This window comes from Lepeophtheirus salmonis, chromosome 2, assembly GCF_016086655.4.
Source record: "Lepeophtheirus salmonis chromosome 2, UVic_Lsal_1.4, whole genome shotgun sequence".
Lineage (NCBI taxonomy): Eukaryota > Metazoa > Arthropoda > Copepoda > Siphonostomatoida > Caligidae > Lepeophtheirus > Lepeophtheirus salmonis.
This window is the reverse complement of record NC_052132.2, coordinates 14,090,562-14,114,144: the sequence shown is the minus strand read 5'-3', so window position 1 is coordinate 14,114,144 and position 23,583 is coordinate 14,090,562. Positions and strand designations below refer to the sequence as shown.

The window sequence follows — 23,583 nt, the reverse complement described above, 5'->3', positions numbered from 1 at the left end:
TTTACCAGATTACCAAGATTAGAGGTTGTGTTGATTTTTAAACTTGTTCCGAAAGACATTCATGTCGTTATCTGTATTGTATCACGCAACTTTTACTCCAAAAAGAAACCGAAAAAAGGCCCAAAATCATCTGGTAGTTAGCTAAATAAGTTACTAAATACTAACCGTTATTTATATCTTATATACTCACAAACTGTCAATGTTATATGATCTCTTCATCACTTTTAAAATATATTACATATTATTAAAATCTACAGAGTATTTTATTAGATACTGTATTATAATATTGCTTAGTAATATTTGCTTAAAAGTGTAGTTATAATAAGTTATTATATTATTTCTATGAAGAAATAGCCAAAATTTCTTCATAGAAATAATAAAATGGCCAATATATACATATATATTATAAACGATGAGGGATCAACAAGAAATTGTATTCCTGTTCCTTTGGAAACGGATCATATGTATAGAATAACTAAATAGTTTGTGTATTTATGGAAAAGAATAAATTATGATATAGCCATGAAGTATCAAGGGAGAAGAGGGATCGACAGCTAACACCAAAATACATCGGTTATTTTGGTGTTAGCGAGATAATGCCGTGTATTATGTTTATACATGAATATAAAGGACGGGTGGAAATATTAAAAGTCAAAGAAACCTCAGAAGCTCGCCTTTTTCTTTGAATAGGACAAATATGTTAACTCTTTGGTAGTCCTTCATAAATACATTGAATGATGACATAACTTAATAGTTGTATTTGAATTTTTAAACAAGGAGTGAGCTACAAGTCTTACATTGGAATATTTTGGATTCAGAAAATTAATGTAAATATTTATAAACAATATAACTGACTATAAGTATCCGTATAATTCTTCTAAATTCACATTATACTAAATTTTATATTAGTATTTTTTATTAAAAAATAATGATGCAATCTACATATAAAGAAGCTTCTTTTCGCCGATTTCCTAGCAAAAATGGAGGGCTTTCAGGAAATGAAAATCTATAGCTCAAAAAAGTATGCTTATTAAGTCTATTTTGATACTTCTCTTAATTTTGTAATAAACAGAATTATACTCAAATATAGAATCGAATTGTACTTAAAAAATTATTTTTTTTCAAATTATAAATTAAGGACATCTTTAAAGGACCAATAAATGGGACTGAATTTACATCCCAAATTAAGGACCGACAGAACCAAAATAAAGAATTTTGTTTTGCAAGAGGAAAATTGGTAAAATATAAAAACATTACACGCAACACGTTTTAGATGTATTAGTTTTCTCTTCAACTATTTCTCATTGTAATTCAAATTATTAATATTTGTTTCTCATAACAACTGGAATAGATCTTAGAGTAAATTAAGTCACCTTCAAAAAATGAGAATCAGTATCGTGAATCGTTTTCACGATAATGGAGAAAGAGGTCACTTTAATAAAAAATTGGTCATTTTCAAAACTTTGAGGTCCTTGAGTTACCTCTAAATTTTGCTCAAACTTTGCTAATTGTATTTTTTAATATAAGGAATAGTTTTTAACCCGGCGGCTACCCGGTCATTTCAACAAAATGAAAAATATTAAACACACTATTTATTACATTATTTATTTCCATTGATAGCAATATTGTTAGTATTATAATTATGTAAATGCTGATCTGTATATATATATGTTTAGTGTTTTATGATTGAAGCAGTCCGTGTATGTATTTGTCCATGTTTGTTTTGTTCTATGTGCTCCCCTCAATGGCCGGGGATTCAAGATATAAAATGTATCTTTTGAAGGAGCGGATGGGATTGATTTTCCGAATCGGTGAGTCTGAAAGGAAGTGAAGCGTGTCTCGAATGGAGCGTACATTGGGATGGGATAGAGATCAAATGCAAATTTCTGTTTTTTAACGTGTTTTTAATTAACGAGTTTCAACTGCTCCTGCACCTAATCAATGAAATATAGTTTCAACTTATTTTATAATACTGGATAGAAGTCAGATAATTTTTTTGTAGTATTGGTAGCATTTTGGTCCTTTGAGAAGTTCTTCTCCTCTGAGTAAAAGATAAGGATATTTGGTGAGGGGGTGTTACGTAAGTTTTCCTCCAAAAAAGGAACTAAAAAGATCCTCAAAACAATTAGTAGTAATCCAAAAAAGTCAGACTATTGTCGTCATGTTATTTATACATAGTTTTTAAAATGAAGTAAGTATAGGTATTTTATAATGTTAAAATTCTATATAGTATTTTATTCGATTCTAAAGGGAGATTCAAAACAAGCGGTTTTTGGATTGTAGAAATAAAACACATAAGATATTATGTTTTAGTCAAAACTTTATTATGAACCAAAAAAGCAATCCTTTACAATTATTTCTAGAAAATAATCCCTTTCATATGTTGGCCGCAATTGGCTTTTAAATGGTCCATTCTTTCGCGCCAATTTTCGATGACAAGTTCGAGCATTGTGCCCGGAATCTCACGAATAACTCGCTCAATATTTGCTTCCAATGCTTCAATCGTCGCTGGTTTATCCACATAGACTTTTGCTTTTACGTAGCCCCAAAGAAAAAAGTCCAAAGGTGTGATATCACACGATCTTGGTGGCCAATTCACCGGGCCAAAACGTGAAATTAATAGCTCACCAAAATGATGTCCCAATAAGTCCATTGTTACGCGCGGTGTGTGGCAAGTGGCACCGTCTTGTTGGAACCAAATATCGTGGAGACCATCTACTTCAATTTGAGGTACCAAAAAAACTGTTAACATCGTGTGATAACTTTCGCCGTTGACGATAACGTATTGGCCGCAATATTTTTTACGCTACAAGCTGTACGTGGCCTACCAGATGACGGGACATCCCAGCAAGTTGCTGCCCCTTCAAATTTTTCGATTATTCTGCGAATTGTGGATTCTGAAAGGAGATTATGTGTACCATAAGTTGGGTGTAATTTGCGAAAAACTTCTTTCACAGTACAATTGAACAATTTGTACACGTTGTTGTGGCGTATATCTTTCCATGAAGAATTGAAAAACAATACTGAGTAAAAATGACGTATGAATTTGACAGAACTCGCGCGCACCTGTCAAAAAATCCCTACTGGAAAAAACCGCTCGTTTTGAATATTACAAAGTGGATTTTCCTTTGTATATTTTATTAAATGTGAAGGTATACATTGATAAATACATCTTAAAAATGGTTTTGAAATCTTTTAACATTAGGCTTGGAAAATGTTCATATAATTTATTGCTATGTTCCTCACTAAGGGTTTAAAAAACTTTAAATCTTATAAATAGCCAAAAATAGCAAAAAAGTATTTTTTTTTATGGCTACAATGAAAATAGAAATAAAATAAGGCCATATTTGGAATCAATAGATTAAAATTTACTAAGTTCATTATATGGTGTTCTAACATTTTTATTTTATAAAATTCTTATATCGCTCAGTAGTGGTATTTAATATTATATTTGATGAAACAATTCTATAACATTGGCTATATAGTTTTGCCCAAAACATGTAGTAATTTGACATATAAACCAAATATTTTACCAATAAATTATTGAAGAAAAATCAGACGTGATTTTTTGAAAGTAGTTTATATCATTTAGTAAAAATAAAAGAACATGACTAGACATAAACACATTTGTGTAATCGCTTGAATGGGTTCAAGTCCGCCCTGAACTTTAATAACGACTCCCGATTTCTACTTGAACTTCAAGACAGAGACCTACTTGAACTTCCAAACTAAGACCCGAGTCTAACGGTAATTTCAATTCCGAGTTCCGAATCAAGTAACTCAAACACTTATATCATCTTGATGAAGACTACGACAAAAGATAAAAAACTCTCTCATATTCGGCAAAGTGATCCATATACAAAAGTATATGAACAATAGAAACGTAAGTAATTTCGTTTTGATTTTCATAAAAACGGAAGATAAAAAACTTGAAAATAAACTTTTTCCTTTCCATTATATATATGTATTTACAACTTATACATTATAAAATTAATTAATAAGTCTATACATTTCCCAATTTGCCATTACGAAAAGGATTGCATTAAGTAGATCCTCCTTTTTTAATGATCTCTGCTCACATAAAATGAATTTCATTGTAGTGAAGAATCGTTCAACACTCACTTGTGATGATGGCCTTGACACCAAAGTTACAAAAGGGAACGAACGTCTGAGGAATACATTGACGTTTCTTTGTTTATTAGGTCAAAGGCTGTCTTTCCTTGGAGTCGAGGTCCATTCTCGACATTGATGATTGCATCATTCAATACTATTTTTCTTGTGCTGGGATTAAATTTTCTTGGAACGTTTCGCGAGCATATTTAATTCTTCTCCACGTCATCCTCTTCTTGCTTGTCACTTATACTGAGTCTAATTCCACCTAACAGCCTATTTCCTCGTTAATGTGAACCATTCATAATGCTGTTTCCATGATAATGTCTCTGTCCAACATTTTATGAGATTATTCCAAGATTTTACCCATTCACTCTTTTTTCGTTCATTTTGTAAAAACTTTCTGTTCGCCGTTCATTCGTTCATTTTTGAATTTTTATCTATTAATTTAATATTTATCATGTATAAAAAGTCCAAGCTAAAAAAATACTCATTAATATATGAAGCCATTTTTGTTTTGTAATACATAAAAATGAGACTCAAGGGCGTAGCTTACTAAAAGCAGAACAGGCAATCCCAGGTTTCCAAAAATGATACTCTAAATTGTTATAGAATGGTTTCCAATTTCTTCAAATTGTTTTTTTTTTACATCCTGAAAATAGAGGCAGTATTTTTATTCAAGGCAATCTCCAATTGATTTTCAACAAACTCCCTCCTTTATAAAATAGCTGATCCGACTTATTTTTTTCTGAGTTACCTTCTTAAATGGAAATGTAGACCCAATATAGGCAAATGCTAAGTGTGCCGTTTATTCAAGGGTGTCATAATGTGTGCAAATAAAAAAAAAGGTGACCCCGAACCTAACCCAACTTTTTGCCCGAGCTTAATTTTTCATCATTATATTTGGGCCAAGTTGCACCCATAAAACTAGGATCTAGTCGTTCTTTAATTAGCAGGCCCAGTCGGATTTCATTTTTTTTTCTGGCTGAATTTTTGTGGAGAGGCCTGTGATTGGTTTTTAATTGATTTTGCTGATTTTTTCAAAAGATTCTAAATTCCCATGTCAAGAGGACTCACCTAGAACAATTTTGTCTTTTACGTGTTTGCCTTGTACGTATTCTACTTATGACACTTTCGCCTTGTGACGTTTTCGCCTTGAGGCGTTTTCGTCATGTACTGTTTTTTCTTGCGACGTTTTCCCCTTCAAAACTTTTTTGCCTTGATTAATAATAGAGGGATTTTTATTTTTTCTTGGTTATACATGTGTTTTGAATTAATACCGTTTTATTCCAGCTTTAAGAAATTAGAAACATAAATGAAATCAAGCAAGTATACATGCATTTGTGAATAGGATATATTTATATTATATTTCAACATACTTCATTAACATTAATCAGTTATCAAAATCATAAATTTTGCTGTGCTTGCTTCGATCCTTCACGTGTGCTTCCCTTCCTGTCTCGGAGTAAATTATCTTACCCTACAAATCCATCGGGCTCTTGTATTTACTATCTACCAACCACTAAAAAGGATGCTTTATATATCAAGGGTCTTGAAACTATGCTTTTTTTCCATTCGTTATGACCCAAATTGTCACATAGAATCACAAAATATCCATAAGATATAAACACACAAGACTACAAGATAATTTACTTCGAGGCACAGGAAGGGAAGAACACGTGAATGGTCGAAGCGAGCACAGCCAAACCTATGATTGGGATAACTGATAAGTTAATGAAGTATGCCGATACATAATATAATATATCATATTCACAAATACATGTAGACTTTCATGGACGAGGTCCCCATCTTGATCTATAACTTCAGTACAATCCTTGATGTAAGTAGAGATTTCAATATCTCTTTATGGCATTTTGATTAAGAAAGGACGGCATATGAATTCTAATGATTCTTTGAAAATGAACGTAGCAGTAGCATACCGTGATTCCTTCCCAATACTTTGGAACCTACGTATTATTTATATATAATTAATTAAGGTTTGAAGAATTTTTATTGTCTACCTTGTTTACATTTTTGTTTCTAATTTCTCAAAGATGGAATACAACGGTAAAAATTCAAAACAAATATATAACTGGAAGAAGTACTGTTCCCTCTGTTATTATCGGAAACAGGCTACCTACCCCGAACAACTACTCCCCGTCCAACTGTTGCAAATGCATGTAAAGCTGATGTTGATCTCGTATTTTAAGTATTCTCTTTTAATGTAGAATACAATTCTATTTTAACCCTTTATCAGAGTATTACTTTCTTTCCTCCCGTCCCCTTCTTCTTGTTCATTCCTCTCTTAAGTTCTCACGGTGCGACCCGAGCTCTTGGCCCCTCATCAATCTGGCGACGATATTAATTATATTATTGTATTGTTATACACAACACCAAGTACTCCTTGTCCTTTAATCCCCAACCAACTACACCCTTGATCCTTTATCCCTTCCATCCTTTGCTATTTTTATTATTGACAAGCACAGATAGTAAATAATAGAGGCCCAAAGTAATAAATGAATGTTATGCTTGTTTGGAGCGGTTGTTGAGCAATAAAACTTTCAAGTTCGAATCGGAAAGTAATTATGAGTTCTATAAATCATCAAAATTTTAATACTAAAATAAATAAAAATTTCAATTGAAATAGTTACTTTATCTTGATTGGTTAACCATAGGTATGATGTATAAGATACAATGAATATTTATAATAATGCCTAATCTAATTTCCTTAATCCCACGACAAAAAGTTGGTAAAACATTGAGTTTTAGTAGGTTTATTATAAGATGAATTTAGGAATTGACTATATTGAACGAGTATACACATGGTGTTATAATAAATGTCTGAGAATGATTTTCCGATAACTCCTTAAATACGGTGAAATAGAGTCATGCCTATCCAAAATAAATAGGTTAAGTATATCTAATTTTTAATTTATGTGTTTCAACATCACAAAAATCAAATAGAATCATCCGAAATCTTCTCAAGTAATATGAACACATATTTGTAATAGAAATATTCAAAATACTGACTCAGATGCATATAATTATTATATCGTATTTGATGAGGTATATTAATTAATAATAAAACGTATCACTAATATTTACGTCATTAACTTAAATCAAGGACTCCTTAGTTAAATTAAGAATTACATTTGTACGGCTGTTCAAAAGGTTGAATGTTTGGTCGTATAGTTGCTATTCATTATAATAGGGGGGTGCTGGTGGTAGATGGTATAGGGGCTGAAAGGCTTGGGGGTAAAAGGAGATAATTGATCGGGGGTTAGATGACAGGGGATAGTTGGTCGGAGTAAGAGCCCTACAACCATTACTATCCAAGGCAAAAAAGTCTTAAGGTGAAAACGTCACAAGACGAAAGTGTGAGACGGCGAAAGCGTCCAAAGGTGAATACGTACAAGGCAAAAATGTTCAATGCGAATCCTCCTAGAACCTGGTTCGTTCTAGATATTAGTAGAACTCATTGGCAGTTCTGCTATTTAAAAAAATATATATTACAGAACTTTTGTATCAAAGCGATCTTTCAACCTATTTTATTGGTATGAATAAATAAGGACATTTTATTTTGTGATAGCAGCAGAAGTGGAATTTAAAATTTGTACAAAGGTGGGGGATCCAATTTTGTGTATCTGCTGTGCTAGATATTTTTATATTTCAAATCTTGAAGGGGGCTGAACAACCCTTCCCATCAAACACTGCTTAGATTTCTTTGATGAGTGTAATTTTTGTCACAATTTTGATATGAAAATCTGTATTCATCAATTTATTTAACAATTCGTTTAAAAATACTTCTTTTCAGTTTCCATTTATGATGATTTCCTATGTAGGTCCCTCATAATACTGGATATTGAGATTAACCTATCAAAATCTTGGAATACTAGAGAAACAAACATTGAGTTCATAAAAAGTTAATAGTCAGTAAAATAATATGGACTTTTCGGCATAATGTCCTTGATGAGAAAGAAAAACTTTTAAGTAGTCATGGAGTATTTTAAAGCCTTAACTTAGTAAAATTCCTCGAATGTACCTGCATTTTGCACTGTTAAAAAATATATAAAATCTTTAATCAAAGTAAAAAGTTATAAAGTTAATTGTTAAATACATTTTACGTCGGTGTTTTGTAAAAGAAACACACTTAACAAAAAAACAATGTACTACTGTAATAAAATGTAACTTAGTTTGAATGAATTTTTATTACCTTCCAAAAAAATATTTATTTAATACTTCAATTTTACTTTTGTTCATGAGTATAAACAAATGATTTGTAACATGAAGGCAAACATCTGGATCTTGCTCATAACTCTAACCAAAATCTCATTGCAAATGGTAAATAAAGCTACATAATTCATTCAATAATTATTTCAACTTTCTCTCCAGGACATCCCACTTAGCTACAAGTCAAGTGCAACTCTTCTCTTTCTCAAGGAAAACTCTACAACTAAAATTTACAATCCAGATGTAAAGAGCTTCAACTGCCATCTTCAAATATTTTGCCCTTATAGTTCATGTATCACCTCACGGATATCGAGTAATGGAATTACATATCATGAGTTTTATGAAGGAACTGGGGACTCGGACCTGTTTATTCGTCATAATATAACAGAAGTATTCATTCAATCGTCTGTGAATCCTTGTGTTCTTCATTATAATTGTCACAAAAGTGGTAAGTCTAGGGAGAATGAAAAAGGAATACCCTCAGATTCAAATGTGAATCCTTATTGGGATCAAGGAAACTCTCTTCGATCCAGTCAACTGAGATTGAATTCAAAGCTAGCTGCCTGTGAGACAAATACTGGGAAACGATGTGTATCTGGTGTCTACAAAGTGGAGTCAAATTCAATGATGTATTTTCATACTCAAAATTGCTTTCCGGGTCTAAGTGCTCAAGGTCGTAATTTGAATCCATATTCGACTCAAAAAGAGTACTATTGCCCAACAGAATTGCATCACGGTAAGTAAAGTTGTGGATGGGACAAAGTTAAAGAATATGATTCCGGACTTTTTATTTTATACAGATAATACTCTCTATAGATCAATGCCCAAGTTTTGGAAGTCATTAGCAAAATGTACAGATCCGAATCCTGCATGTTACTCTGACTATCCCTTAGAAATTCTAGAAGGGATTTCCTTAAAAAAAACCTGTAACACTAAAAGCGGGATCGCTTGCTTTGATAAACCCTGGATGGATCAAAATGGGTATTGGCATTTGGGTTGCACTTTCATGCTTCGTTACAATAAGTGGAAATGCCCTTCAAGGGTTGGAAATACGGGAATTGCTCTACAACTGGAAGAATGTCTATTAAGTGAGCCTGAATGTTTAAATAGTGATCATCATATGATTCCAAAGGGATTTATGGATGATCAATGGATGAAAAACCATGGATGCGGATTTATCCAAAGGATTTCCATCCGACTACTTCTAAGGAATAAATTAATGTACTTTGCATTAACTTGTCAGAATTGATTCCCTTTCATATGAGTCATTACTCATTAGATTATTTGAAGATATAAATTAATGTGATCATGGGTTATTTTAGCCATCTATCATAAGTCAAATTATATTCCTATATAATTTTTAGGACAATTTTCAACAAAAAAAAATGTATAATAAATATAAAAACGGAACATTTATGTATTTAACTCTTGAAACCTCTCTTCATCTCTTTTCAATTTCCTTTCTTGAAGTTATTAATTAAATTTGATTGAGAGGTGTGATTTGGTACATAGTTATATTATTGTTAATAATTCGATGATGTCAAAACACTCGAAGGATGAAGGAGAGGGCGGAGGGATCCCTTTCATGTCCACCTTTACATAGGAGTATCATCATTACCTATCATAATTTTATTCAATATTCAACCTACATTTATTACTTTTTCTACATTAATTAAGACACTTTTATTAAGACGAAAAAGATGAAATTACTTCTCCAAATATTTCCTTGGAATTACATCATTAAAAAGGATATCTTATTTCCTTTCTACTTATAGACTCTATTAATGTTTTAACTCGTTAAAAAAATTGTTAAATGCTAAAAGTTTTTATTTGAGCATAAGCTCTATTCAATATAATATGAATATTAAAGATTTAAATTTTCGTTTATAAGTTAATGAGGCTGTCAATTATCAAACAGTGTTGTAAAATTGATTTGGGGAAAAAATATGAATGTATTGAATCCAATGTTAAAAAACAATTCATCAAGACAATTAATTATCTGTACAGAGTGTAATAAAATGTCGATCTCATCAATTCCTGACTCTTTTCTCTCAATTCATAAGCATTTTCATAATTTTGTGAAGAAGTTAGTATTTATTAATAACAAATATACTAAGAAACCGGCCTCCATCATGGTTTTTTTTTTTTTTTTTTTTTAATATTGATGTATGATACGAAACTACTATGAAATATAAACTTTGAAATACTCATTTTAACGGATTCTAAAGGTAGCCAAGATGTTGTTGGCTTCAGAAGCAATCATTAGGGTCGTATATGAAATACATTAACTAGGAATTAAACAGCAAAAATAAACAAATATATTAGTCATCAATAGAAACATCACTACACGTAGTAAATAAATCCTTTAAATTATTTTAAAATTTGGATATTTTGAACATTTTTCCAGAATTTAGAAAAATAATAAGGTAAATAATGATGTTAATGAAAAAAATATATATAAGTGGAGGGAAAAAGTAATTTTGTATTTTTCGCTTTATTTGAATCCTTTATAAGAAGTGTTACAATCATCTGATTCAAGCCAAGTATGTCCCTTTCTGTTTGATAACTTGTTGCCAACAAGAAATCTTGTAATGCCGTTCTCGTAGAAGCCCTTGCTCCTATTAGCAAAAACCTCGTACAACCAAGTTACTTGGGCCTTTATTGAAACTAAATTTGTTCCCCAAGGCTCATTGGGCATGGTCAGATACAGGTGATAGTCCTTTAGTACCAAATTCGTAATGTAGGTTGGATGCATATGAACTTCCCATCCGAGCTCCCGTAGCTTCTCGCACGTCATCAAAGAAACACGATTTCTCTCATATTTGAGTTGTTGTTTTTTTTTGTTTTTTTTTAATCCAGCCTTCAGCAAATGGTTCAAAACGGTTTTCTGATTGATTTTCAGATCCTGGATGATGCCACGACTGGTCTATCTCGACATGTTCTATGATTTTATCAACATTTTTGACGACAGGCCTGACAGTGTGTGGTACATCATTCACCTCCAATACACCAGAAAGAAGTCATCCAAACCACTATTGTGCAACACGAACCCAAAAATATCTGCCCCGTATATACCGAAAAGTTTTTCGTCGCTTTTGACGAACTTTCCCCTTACAGGTAGTAAAAAATGTAAAATATGGAAAATTTCTTCCTTTGAGACCTCCATACTCAACTCACGATAATTAATGACTGAACCGGCGAAGCACAATACTAAGTTTGAAATATACAGTCACTCCTTTAGAGAGCCTTAATTTATGATCCAATGTGACCAATAATGAATAGGATATACTTAATTAAAAACAGGCTATGAAATACAAAATTACTTCTTCCCCAAGCTATTATCAATAATTGAAAGAAAAAAACCCAGTTAAAACAGCACTGATGGAAAATATTTCATTAAATAATATTGAGCTTAACTTTAATATACTAAAAAATATTTATAATGGGGTATTCAATTTTATATGTTTCTTTGATTAGTGCTTTTTTACGAAAACTATGAGCAAATCTGCGTTCTTCCTTGATACTATATAATTACTATTATTCCAACCTCCATTTGCTGAGTAGTGTCTGCAGTAAATAAAGATTATTTATTTTCCGAATAAAATAATTAATTTTCGGTGGATTCGGTTTTTCCAAATGTCATCATAGAACTTGCATGCAAATAAAACTTGATATTATATACGTATAATATTTCTGATAGTGCAGAGACCACCCAACTCTAATACATATTTTAAGGAATTCAACATGTGAAATTTCTCGTTATTTGAAGGATAAGTCTATTCTGTCTTTTTTTTGTCGGCCTTTATCTATTTCGTTCTCCATGAGATTCGAGGGAAACTTATGTCACCATAATATATTCCTTCATTTTTTGTTGACATGGGTGACCAGTTTTAGATACGAGGGTTATAATTTATAAACAATCTGACATTCTCACAAAAATTAAAGTTTTTCTAAATTTTAAGAGTGAAACAACTCTTAAAAATAATATATTCACTTATCAACTCATATTACATTCAACTAATGGGAGTATGTATATCAAACTATAAGAAAAGAATGTTATGACGACTAGTGTATGGTACCCAGATAAATATTTTATCTTGTGTCATCCATGATTACAATAATATCTTAAAAACTTTTTTTAAGTATTCATTGATGGTTACTACTTCTTCCATTCGAATTACTGTCGTGTTTGTTTCTTTTCTTTAATCAAATGTATCTGGTTCGAACACATTACATAAGTGAAATTATTATTTATATTAAATAAAAGAGGTAAGTCTTCACCCGGCGAGCTTTATCCTGTACGAATTTTCCAAGTTCGAGTAATCCCAGTACAAACTTTTCATATACAAATTTTCCGTATGCAAGCTCTCCTGACATCGATATGAATTACTATCAATCATTGATTTCGTAGTTAATCAAAGGAATGAAAACATGGGGATTCATTTATAACTTTTTAACAGATTAAGGAACCTACACGTTCATTTTTCATTATATTTTATGAGTAAGAAGCAGTAGGTCCAAAAGAGCCACCTCCAAATAAAGGAATTTTTGATTCTTAATAGAAAATTTAATAAAGTAATTTCCATCAATTTTTTCTGCATTAAATTAAAAAATATCAAAAAATGTTATTTTTTTTTAATAATTTTAGAAATTTTTTCCAAAAAAAATTATTTTTGAGAACAGCTCTGGATTTTTTTATCCCAAAAAATTTAACTTTTCTCGAATAGCTATAGATTTCTGAAATTTTTCTCCGAAAATTTAATTTTAGAATTTTTTTTTAAATTTTATATTTATGATTTTATTTTAGAATTTTTTGAATAGCTCAAATATTTTCCTAAAAATTAATTTTTTATGAATAGCTGTGGATTTTTGAAATTTTTTTCCAAAAAAAAAAATAATTTTAAAATTTTATTTTCAAAAAATTGTAATTTTTGATATATTTTTTTTTAAATTCCAACATCCAAGCCTCCTAAAATATATCAAATATAAACGTCACATACTGCATTTTGATATATAGTTAATAGTTATCTTTATATTTTATCTTATACAATTATGGGTGTAAAAATGTTCTCTTTAAATAGAAATGACATCACCAATCATTACATAACAACAATGTATTGAATCAGATATAAAGAAATAAAACTTTTCTAGATTCTTTAATCGTAAGCCTACTCCTTCATCATTATGAATGGTTTATTTACGTATGTAGGTATTATTTTTTTTAGCCAAGATGGATTGGAATCAAATGAAATTTGTGAGACATGTGATGGAAGTATTTGCATTCTAAATAGTGGCAGTACTTGGCTAGTCCGACTACTTTAGCTCGTTATTAAACCTCATCTAAAGTCAGATAAATTTTATATAACATACTTCACTTTTTTTTTCTTTTTGAATATAAGTTGCACTAAAGGCCACCGAGATTTTATTCATTTTTACAAACTAGCGTTTAATATTATTTGGACTCTTAACAAGTACTGTTAATATATGTGCGGCGATAACATAAAGCAAGCTGGGATACTTTTTCTCAATACTGCGAAAGTATGATAAACATATCCGTTGATATGAGTACTATAATTTATATTAATTTAAAAAATTGATAAAGTCCTTAGGAGCCAAGGTTTTTAAGGTTAACTGAACCAGATAAAAATCGGTTATTTGGTAACACTGATCATAAAAGATACTGAGACGTCATCACGTAAAAATTATTTTTAAAGAAGAGGGTATAAAAGTATTCACGTTGCGAGAATAACGAAAAGTAGATAGAGATTAGCTGGTTAAGAACTAGCCTCACCAACGAAAATTTGATTTAAAGTTCAAATACCGTACGATCAAATTAGCTGAACTTGTATAAAATATCTTCATGTAAAAATTAAAACAAATATCCATAATATTAATAACTTTTTGGACGGCTTCTCAGTGGTTTAATATTGTATTTGACTCTTAAAAAAATCCTCTTTGGATTTTCATCGAAGTAAAAAACTTATATTGCGTTTCTCTCTGTTTCATAAAAAAAAATCCCAGTTTGAATTTAAGTTATCGCAGCACATATACAAGTTGTGATATACATCAGAGAGCAATGCTATACAGTGCTTCGTGTATAGTATACTCCCTTTTTTTCTAATGTAAAGGTATATGATATACATCAAGGAGCATAATATATTGGACTCAAAAATTAGAACCCTCTTCGAGGCCGCCTAGCCTCAGTTCTAAAATCCTGACATTTTTTACAGTACGCCATTTAAAAGAACTGACGACAAAAAGGTACAATTTGATGTTTGTTTTGTTTTTTCTGCGATCAAAAATGTCGGAGCAACAAGGAAAACGGCAGAGAATGTGAGATCTCCTCCGCTGACAATTCGATCTCCGACATGAAGATATTCAAAGTGGACGCTGAATAGGAGAAAGGATCATTTTAGGCTTAATCAAGAGTTGATGTCAAGGTAACCTTCCGGACCAAGTATTCAGCTCAGGTCAAGGCGTCTGACGGCCTTCCTACTTCTTCAAGGCAACGAGAAAGTCAGCACGGAAGTCTACTACTAGGTTCTTGAGTACCATGTATTTCCATGATTGTAGAGGGCGTTCCCCGGAGGCAACCTGATGGGGTCCCAACTATATTTCTGGATTCTCCTGCATAATTATCCGTCTTACTACACCCACAAGGTCGACTTCACCATCAACTGCTAAAGTTAGATAAGCTCATTATTAAATAATGTTTAGAATGTCAATTTAATTCAACAATTTTATTAACAATTATGTAGTTTTCAGAGTCGGAACTGAGCGGAACTAACTTGACTTAAAGATTGAATCATTTATGAAGGATGATGAAATATCTTTGTTCGAAAAAATTAAGGATAAAATTGATAGGACATGTTTGCCTGAACATACTCATGAAATCTACGAGGGAGACTTTGTGATATTTTTTTCCCATTTCGAGATGGAGAAGAAATCAATTTTTTTAGATTATTTTCTTCTTGGTTACAGAAATGGGAATTATCAAGAAATGAGTGAGGTTGGATAGGATTTAACCCTGAAACATTTTACGCTTCATATCAGACATCGATTCGACTAAATGAACTTTCGGAAAATCTTTTGCATGAAAAAAATACACAATTTTGTTCTTCTGAGGAAAATTAACTCTCGTCCCATCAAGAGGATATTTGTATTTGTACAATTAGGAGAAGGCAATTATTTTATGAGTAGTTGTCAATTTTTGGAAGCGGGGAAAAAAGTTGGCATATCCTTGTAACTGAAATCACAAATTAAGTCATTTAAAAATCCGAAGACAAATTTTACCATCAAAAGGATCAAAATATAATATCTAAAGAAGTATAATTAAATATTATCATTGATCCCTTCAGACTGTTTTTTGGATTTACAATCTTGTGCTGGACATGAAGGAATAATATATATTCTCAGTGGATATTGCACCTATTCTCTCCTTAAAAACTTGAAAAAGGATTTTTATTCAACATTAATGGAGTGTTGAATTTGAAGATTATGGACCTGAACAAGAAGAATATAAAAAGTTTTTTAACAGCATCAATAAAGGTGGACTCTGTAAGCCCAGTGATGTAATGTACATACTTATTATGTAGTCATATATAGGTTTTATTGACATATGTTCTTGGAAGTGAAGAAACATTCAATTCTTTACTATATTTGCCGGACACAAAATCTGTGTTTTTAGAGGTTGATAAAGCATTGTTTTTTTCTTCCCAAGATATGGTTTTGCTAAGTATCTAAGGTATGCTGTCATCATAGCCATTCCATTGGAACTTTTTTTTACTCGAGCATGTTCCATTTTTCCAATCTTTTTGCAAAGAACTTTGTTGCAGAGTGTAATAATAAAATCTACGAAAACTGAAGAAGGAAATCTCAATCCGTATCCTCTTCAAAAAAAAACTTATGGCTCAGTTTTGATATTTATTTAGTTTTTTATATGTAATTAATTATATTTGTATTATAAATAGTTATTATAATTACTTTGTGTATTGATTAATATTTATATAGGTAACTAATAATAAATATATTTATTTAAATATTCCACAATGATTATTTATTTCATTTAATAGTGATTTCAGTGATATTATTATATTATGCTGCTGCTGATCTAATAAAACGTTAGCTACTCTTTTTGTCCAAAATTCCTTGATTTGTTGCAAAGTTGTATTTGTAAGTCCTTGCTGTACTCAGAGTACAATGGAGATACTCTTACCTATGATGTCTTTGTTTATTTCCTTTTCCCCTACCTCTCTTGTCATCTTCAAATTGTCAGGGTTACCATGTTAATTTTAGGTTTCTTTTTTTGAACATCCCATTCTACACTGGATTTTCGTCACTTATTACTTACATCTTTGCGAATTTGTGTTCTGACTTTTTATCTACTAAATGTGTGTATAACTTTGTTGAGCAGTAAGCATGTCCCATGTTTATTATTATAATAATAAAGTAGAGGAAAGGTTCGATGGTGCAATATACAAATGGCTGCCCTAAAGTTTAAACTATTAATAAACTCGACATCTTTGACATCAAAATTACCGGGAAATAAACAATAAAACCAGGGTTGCTCGTTATTGATGTAGTATTGGCTACACTATCAGTAACCATAAACATTATTCACATTTTTAGCCGCCAGGGTTGTACTTTCTACTATAAAAACTATAAAACATGGAGGTTTTTCTATTTCTTGTTGCCTTATTTGACGACCGTTTAAACAATACTGAGTCAAACAGTCACAAAATTCTCTTGAAAGTTTTTCTAAGTATGAAATCTTATCTTTATAACACCATCTAGCATAAACCGATCGCACTTATACAACGCAAAATATGCATTACTAAAGCCATCTATTGGAGAAATAATTGATTGTTTTTACCATATCTACCGTATGGGGGAAAAAATAAGTAAGAATTGATCCTTTTTTCGGTTTTTGTGCAAGATTATCTTCGTGGATAGCTTAATTTCGGCTCATTTTATCTTTCCCTTTTTTAAAGGTTGAGAGGTGACCAGAGGATTTATCAAACTTAATCAATAAATAATACTGGTGTTTGGATCACTGATAAAGACCATGAATAATATCATTAAAGAAAGAATCACAGCTGGCAAAACAAATCAAAAAAGAATATTTTGTTTTTGTTACCCTTGTGTTTTTGTATCTATTGATGGTTAACCAACCACATTTTATGACGTCATAATCATTATCCCTCCCCTCTAAATAGTAGTTGTATATCAATCCACAATATCCTTCAGAACCACACTTCACACTCACATGCAACCTGCAAATCAATAAACTCAATTAAAAGGAATCATAAAAAAGTTTTGTATATGTAATAAGGATAACTAATTTTTGGAGTATGAAGAAGTATTTTTTTCCTTTCGTTTTCCAAGTCTTTACTTTTATTATATAATGCAACCTTTCTACCAAAAAGAAACAGGAAAAAAGTCCCAAGATCAGTTGGGAGTATGCAGAGGTAAGCATTCCATTAATTCTCTAATTAATGGACTAAAAAAAATTCAGCAGATTAGCAGTTTGACAAATTGGAATAGTAAAACTCTAGGAAGGTTAATCCGATATTTATTTCTTACTTACTTTGAAATCTACTGGTTTTTGAAGAATTGCTATTTGAGCCTATAGTTTCAGTAACGGATTGAATTTGTTCGTAATAGGCTCAGCAAAATACAATTTTCAAATGGATATATTTATAAGCCTGTTACCTTGGTCATGTCACACTGTTAAAACCACTTCCACAAGGTCAAGAGAGAGAAAAAATCTCAAGGAGATAGTCACCCGACCAAAACAATATGATTCCGATCCTTTACCACATGGGTATCTAGGATTATTCATCATTCCTCCCTTGTTGAAAAACTCTGACAGATTGCTTGATAATCTGTGGGTCATTTCAGATACATTTGTATTAAAATAATTTAATTCGTTGGTTAACGTCAGCGGAACCATGAAAATGCAAAATAAGCAGAACAGCCAAGAAGATTAGGGGATTAGTGTTTAGTGGACTAACGAAAAATTTGCCAGTACCCACAGAACTACCTTTTATGCAATTCTTCATTCCAAATATGAAATTATTACTAAATTATTGTCGAGAATTGTTCACAGCTTAACATATTTGCTGATTCAAATTCAAACAATCTCCGATCAGAACACTAATAGGGGGGGGGGAGGAAGTAGAAAAATCGACGGTTAACAACCAAATACATTGTATATTTTTATGTATATTAGATATTTAATTTATGTGCTATACAATTAAATTAGAGATTAGACAGGGTTCATAAGGAAGTCAATCACTCAAGGGGGTGGTCTAGTATTCAAGGGTTTCAGATCTGGAAAGCTAGAAACCACATGTGTATTCATTTTCATATATCATTGAGGTCTAAGCTTGTTCTTGTATATTATAATTTTTGACTTGAAATGAGCTAAAAAAAGTCTCAAGTTTCGAACTGGACTCGATTAAAATATTCATACATTGTACTTGTAGTATACGGGCTTGGCGTTTACCCCATCTCTGACTCTACGTGACACATTATGAAATAGAGTCTTCAAAGAATGGATAATAATAATTCATTAATTCACAGTAAATAGAAATTATCTCATTAATATTTATTATAATAAATCTTGAAAAATAAACTCACTGTTAAAATGAATCGAATATTTTCTTTGTTGAAGCTATTATTATTATTTTTCTTTTATGTGCAGGTGAAAGAAAAGACAAAGTAATAACAAAACATGGAGAAAACATCTGGAGGTACTTGAACATATGTAAAGACGAAAAATAACAATTGATGTCGACTCAGAGGAAGCAAAATTACTTATTTCCTGCAAATAAACTCTATCCAACAAAATTTAAACTTATTTTTTTAATTCCTGAATTGTAATGGTTACTATTTATTATTTGCTTTTATTTCAACAACATAACAAGGAAAAATTTGTTTTTGTGGTCTATAAATTGATTTATACATTATAAAATCAAAAAAGAACATTTCTCAGTTTAAAAAAAAATGTCTTGAACATTTGGTAGCTATAGGATAAAAACTGTAATCTGTTTATTATCACAAGGATTGAGATATCACAACATTCTTCCTATTCAGCTTATTCTGAACCGTATTTAAAAAGAATGTTTTCATCACTCTTATTAGAGTGGTTTATAACAATTCTATAAATTTCCTATCTAATTAATCTTTTATTTATTAGGAGAAGACCGTAGTCCCGTACAGTTTAGTCTAGCCCCGCCCTAGTCCTCCATATCAGTCCGCATACTGATAAAGTTCGGTCTCTGTTGACGTCACTAAACTTTATTTCTTCTTTATTTTAATAGTTTCCATAAACACAGTCCGAAGGACAGAGACTCTTTAGGAACGGTCCGAAGACTAGACTGGACCGAATAAATAAGAAATGATACAACACAAATCATGTATAACACATATATATAATTACATTGTCTCTCCTCAACAATTATGAAATGTCCAGATTAGTGTTGTCACGATATATGTATTTTTGTACCGGTTCCGCAAAAAATATAGGTATCGGTATTTCGATACTTATCCGACAGTCTGTAACAATATATAAGGATCAACACAACACTACTGATTGGTCGTCTGCCTATTAACATCAGAGTAAATTTAGTAATATCAAATTTCGATAATAAAGAATTGATTTAATACAAAATTTATATACTATTATGGGACTAAAGACACATTTTTTTCAATCCCTCGCCCCCGTTTCTTATTTTCCTATTTTCATAGCCTCTCAAATCCTCCTAGGCGTAGCTTCCCAGTAAAAATAAACACAGTAAACACTAATAGTTTTCGAACCTGGAGAGTATAACTATTCAAATTACAAAAATGCAGATTTTATATGTGTCCAAGACACCCAAATTTGTCCCTAACCTTTCAATGTATACAAATAAATAACGAAGGGTAAAGCAGGTTTAAGGCTATGATTTTTTTAAGGTCACGGCTTTAAATATATACCATACATATACATACATAAGAATACATTAGTATTTTTTTTTAAAAGCAATCCCCACAAATCCACTTAGATATTTCGTCCCTCTTTCGGTATTATAACTCAATAATTTTTATACTTTTGTGGAAAACAAACAAATCTTATATATTGACTTCGAACTACCCCACGACATATATATAATGGGAAATTATTCATATCGAGGAAATTCCTGACTTTACATTATTACATTTGAACTTGTATGTAAAATAAAATATGAACTTAACCCAGTAAACTTGTGTTGCCATATTACCACCTACATATATATGTATGTATATGCAGCTCGAATGCAACGCAATGTCGGATATGCACTCGCATGTTTGATTACATTTTTACAGCTATATATATGCTTTATTTAGCTTTGGGTAGATTTTTATATGTCCAATTATTTTTTATATGAGCTATATTCAATTAATAGCTTATTTGGTGAGTCAACTTAAATAGAATCTGAAACAAAAATCAAGAAAAACAGAAAATACCAATTAATTAATTATCAGATGGTTTGAGGCTTATACCCTAGACAAGTAACCCAGGTCAATCCTCACGACATTTTTGATGTTCCTTTTGCTCATGTTGCGGTTCTCGGCGAGCCTAGCAATTGTCGTGTTTAGATGAGTGGCAATTGATCGGGTCAAGCCAGCTAAGAATCTTTTAGTTCGGATTTTATCAGATCTTGTTGAATGCTTTTTCATTCATTTTCTTCCCATCAAAGGCCTTAATCACGTCATAAACTGTTAATTTGGATATTTGATGAATTAAATTATTCCCTGTGCTGAGTGTACTGCGCATGACCTTTGATGATAGAAATTATCCTGACTTTTTCTATGCATGGACGACTAGATCATAAGAAAACTATAAATAATTCGACAGCTAACATATTTAATTTGTCGAAATTCTTAAAACTTTTATCACATAACCTCTACAAGTTTCATAATTAATATTGAAAGTTATTTCAGATTTAACTTGTCCACTCAGTATATTTGAGTCAATTATAGACTTTCCTCAATTTTTAGAATAATCGTTCTAGCTTGCTTTTTATAGACGCGTGAATTATTGTGTAAACTCCATTTTGGGGAAGTGATTAAATAGAATTTTTTAACTGATATCACAATTTATATCATAAATGAACCTAACGACATCTTGGGTAACATATTTAATATTTTATTAAATAAAAATGCAAAAATTATTGACGGCCACATATAATGTTTTTAAGTAACAGCATTTGAATTCAGTCATATAGTTACTATAATTACATATAATTTTTTGCCTAGAGTTTTAACAATAGCAAGTGAATTTCAATAAAGTAATTTACAAAAACTCGGTGTTGAAATCTTTCCACGGTACGTTCAAATTATTTAACTCTTGTGAGCTATTAATTCTAAAGCATGATCTATCTAGTTAATATTATACCAGAGGTGTCCACAGGGCTAGAGGGGCTGTAGTACGTCCCCCCCAAAAAAAAAAAAAAAATAAGGGAATTTTTGCTTTTTTCCATAAAAAATAATTTTTGAAATCTTTTTCCAAAATTTAATTTTGTGTGAATAGCTCTGGGGTTTCGAAATTTTTTTCCGAAAAAATATAATATTTGAAATTTTTTTTCGAAAAATTTAATTTTTCTGAATAGCTGTGAATTTTCGATTTTTATTCAAAAAATTGTTTTTCCCAATTTATATGCAAAAAAGTAATTTTCTGTGAATAACTGGATTTTTGAAATTTGTATCCAAAAATTTAATTTTCCGTGAATAGTTATGAATTTTTGATTTTTTTTTCTAAAAATTTAATACTTTAAATTTAATATTTGAAATTTCGTTCCAAAAAATTTAATTTTTTGTAAATAATTATGGATTTTGAATTTATTGTTTTTAAATTTTATTTTTCGTTTCTTTTTAAAAAATTTCTAAGCCCCCACACACAAAAAAAAAATCCTGCGAACTCATTTATTAATAGATATGAGAACCCAAGAGTCATAAATTAAAATATTTTTCTTGTAAAAATTTTATGAGTTGATATTTTAAAGAAATAATATATTTTTATTATTTTATTTTTCGGAATGGATGATTTAATAAAATAAAATATTATATTAGGAAAATAATTTATTCACAATTATTTAACGATACTTAATAATTTTAAACATATTTGGTTTACATTGTATTTAAAACAACCAACCGATGAGGGATGATGTTTCTTCTCAACAAATTTATGTATTCTTCTGACTCCTCATAAACCATGTAGTTGATTTATTAGGCCATAAACCTTTGCATTTTGTTTTTGTATACGTAATATGAAGAAGTTCAATAACTTGAATATGTAGTTATATAATAATATCTACAAACTCCTGATAACAGGGACTAATAAAATTGGCAATAAATCTTTTCTGGATATGCATATTTAAACGGGCTGAGTCTTTTGTTTGTTAATGCAATAAAAAACAACTGGCCATGGTCATATTTGTTCGAGTAGCTATAAATTGTTTTTGGTCATTTTGACGCAAATATTTTCGTCTTTAGTAATTTTGTCTTTGGAAGTTTTTATGTTTTTATATATTGTTTTTTTAAGGACCAAAAATACAAGACTATAGCTATAGAGAATAATTCAAAAGCTTAAATTTAGCATTAATAAATGGGAAATAAATGAAATTTACTCGTTTCAGACCAAAATTTTGGACGTAGTTTTTATGTTTTATTACGGGACGCTACTTTTTCTTGTATATTTTTTTATTCAAAAGAGCTAACATCTTGAAATTTGGTATCCATCTATTTTGAAGTTTGATGATTCCAAAAATGAAGTCAAAAGTAGAATATTTATATTATGAACACAGCAATATTATTACTTATATAAATATGTTTATTTATAAATATATATATGATTTTTGGGGGCGGAGGAGGGATTTAGAAACACTTGGAATTTTTAAATCCCTAAAAGGTATCGACGCCATTGTGATAACAGCAGCATTAAGAGCAAAAGGACGGCGGCACTTCCAAGTCTAAAAAAAGAATGAACAAACTATTTTAAAGTTATGTCCAACTTTATAAACAAGTGATATGGACTCATATATATATTTTTTTAATTTGTTAACTTTTAGTCAATATTATTAATTAGTGTAGTTCAGTTTTCTTTTGTCAGACTATCATAAAATAAGTTTAAGATTTAAAAAACATAAGTAAATTGAGCAATTGTTTGGAGAAAAGTCACATAACTTTGAGATACCGCCCTGGAAGCTGTGATAATAAGCC

General features: G+C 30.6%; 1 protein-coding gene across 1 annotated transcript; it reads left to right on the top strand.

The window, feature by feature from the left end:
• The first annotated feature begins 8,284 nt into the window (after nt 1–8,284).
• On the top strand, nt 8,285–10,300 carry LOC121132171 (uncharacterized). Its single transcript, XM_040727576.2, has 3 exons — nt 8,285–8,451; nt 8,503–9,076; nt 9,141–10,300. Exons 1-3 carry the CDS (start codon nt 8,383–8,385, stop codon nt 9,587–9,589), a joined length of 1,092 nt encoding a protein of 363 aa, XP_040583510.1. The 5' UTR covers nt 8,285–8,382; the 3' UTR covers nt 9,590–10,300.
• Nucleotides 10,301–23,583: the final 13,283 nt, after the last annotated feature.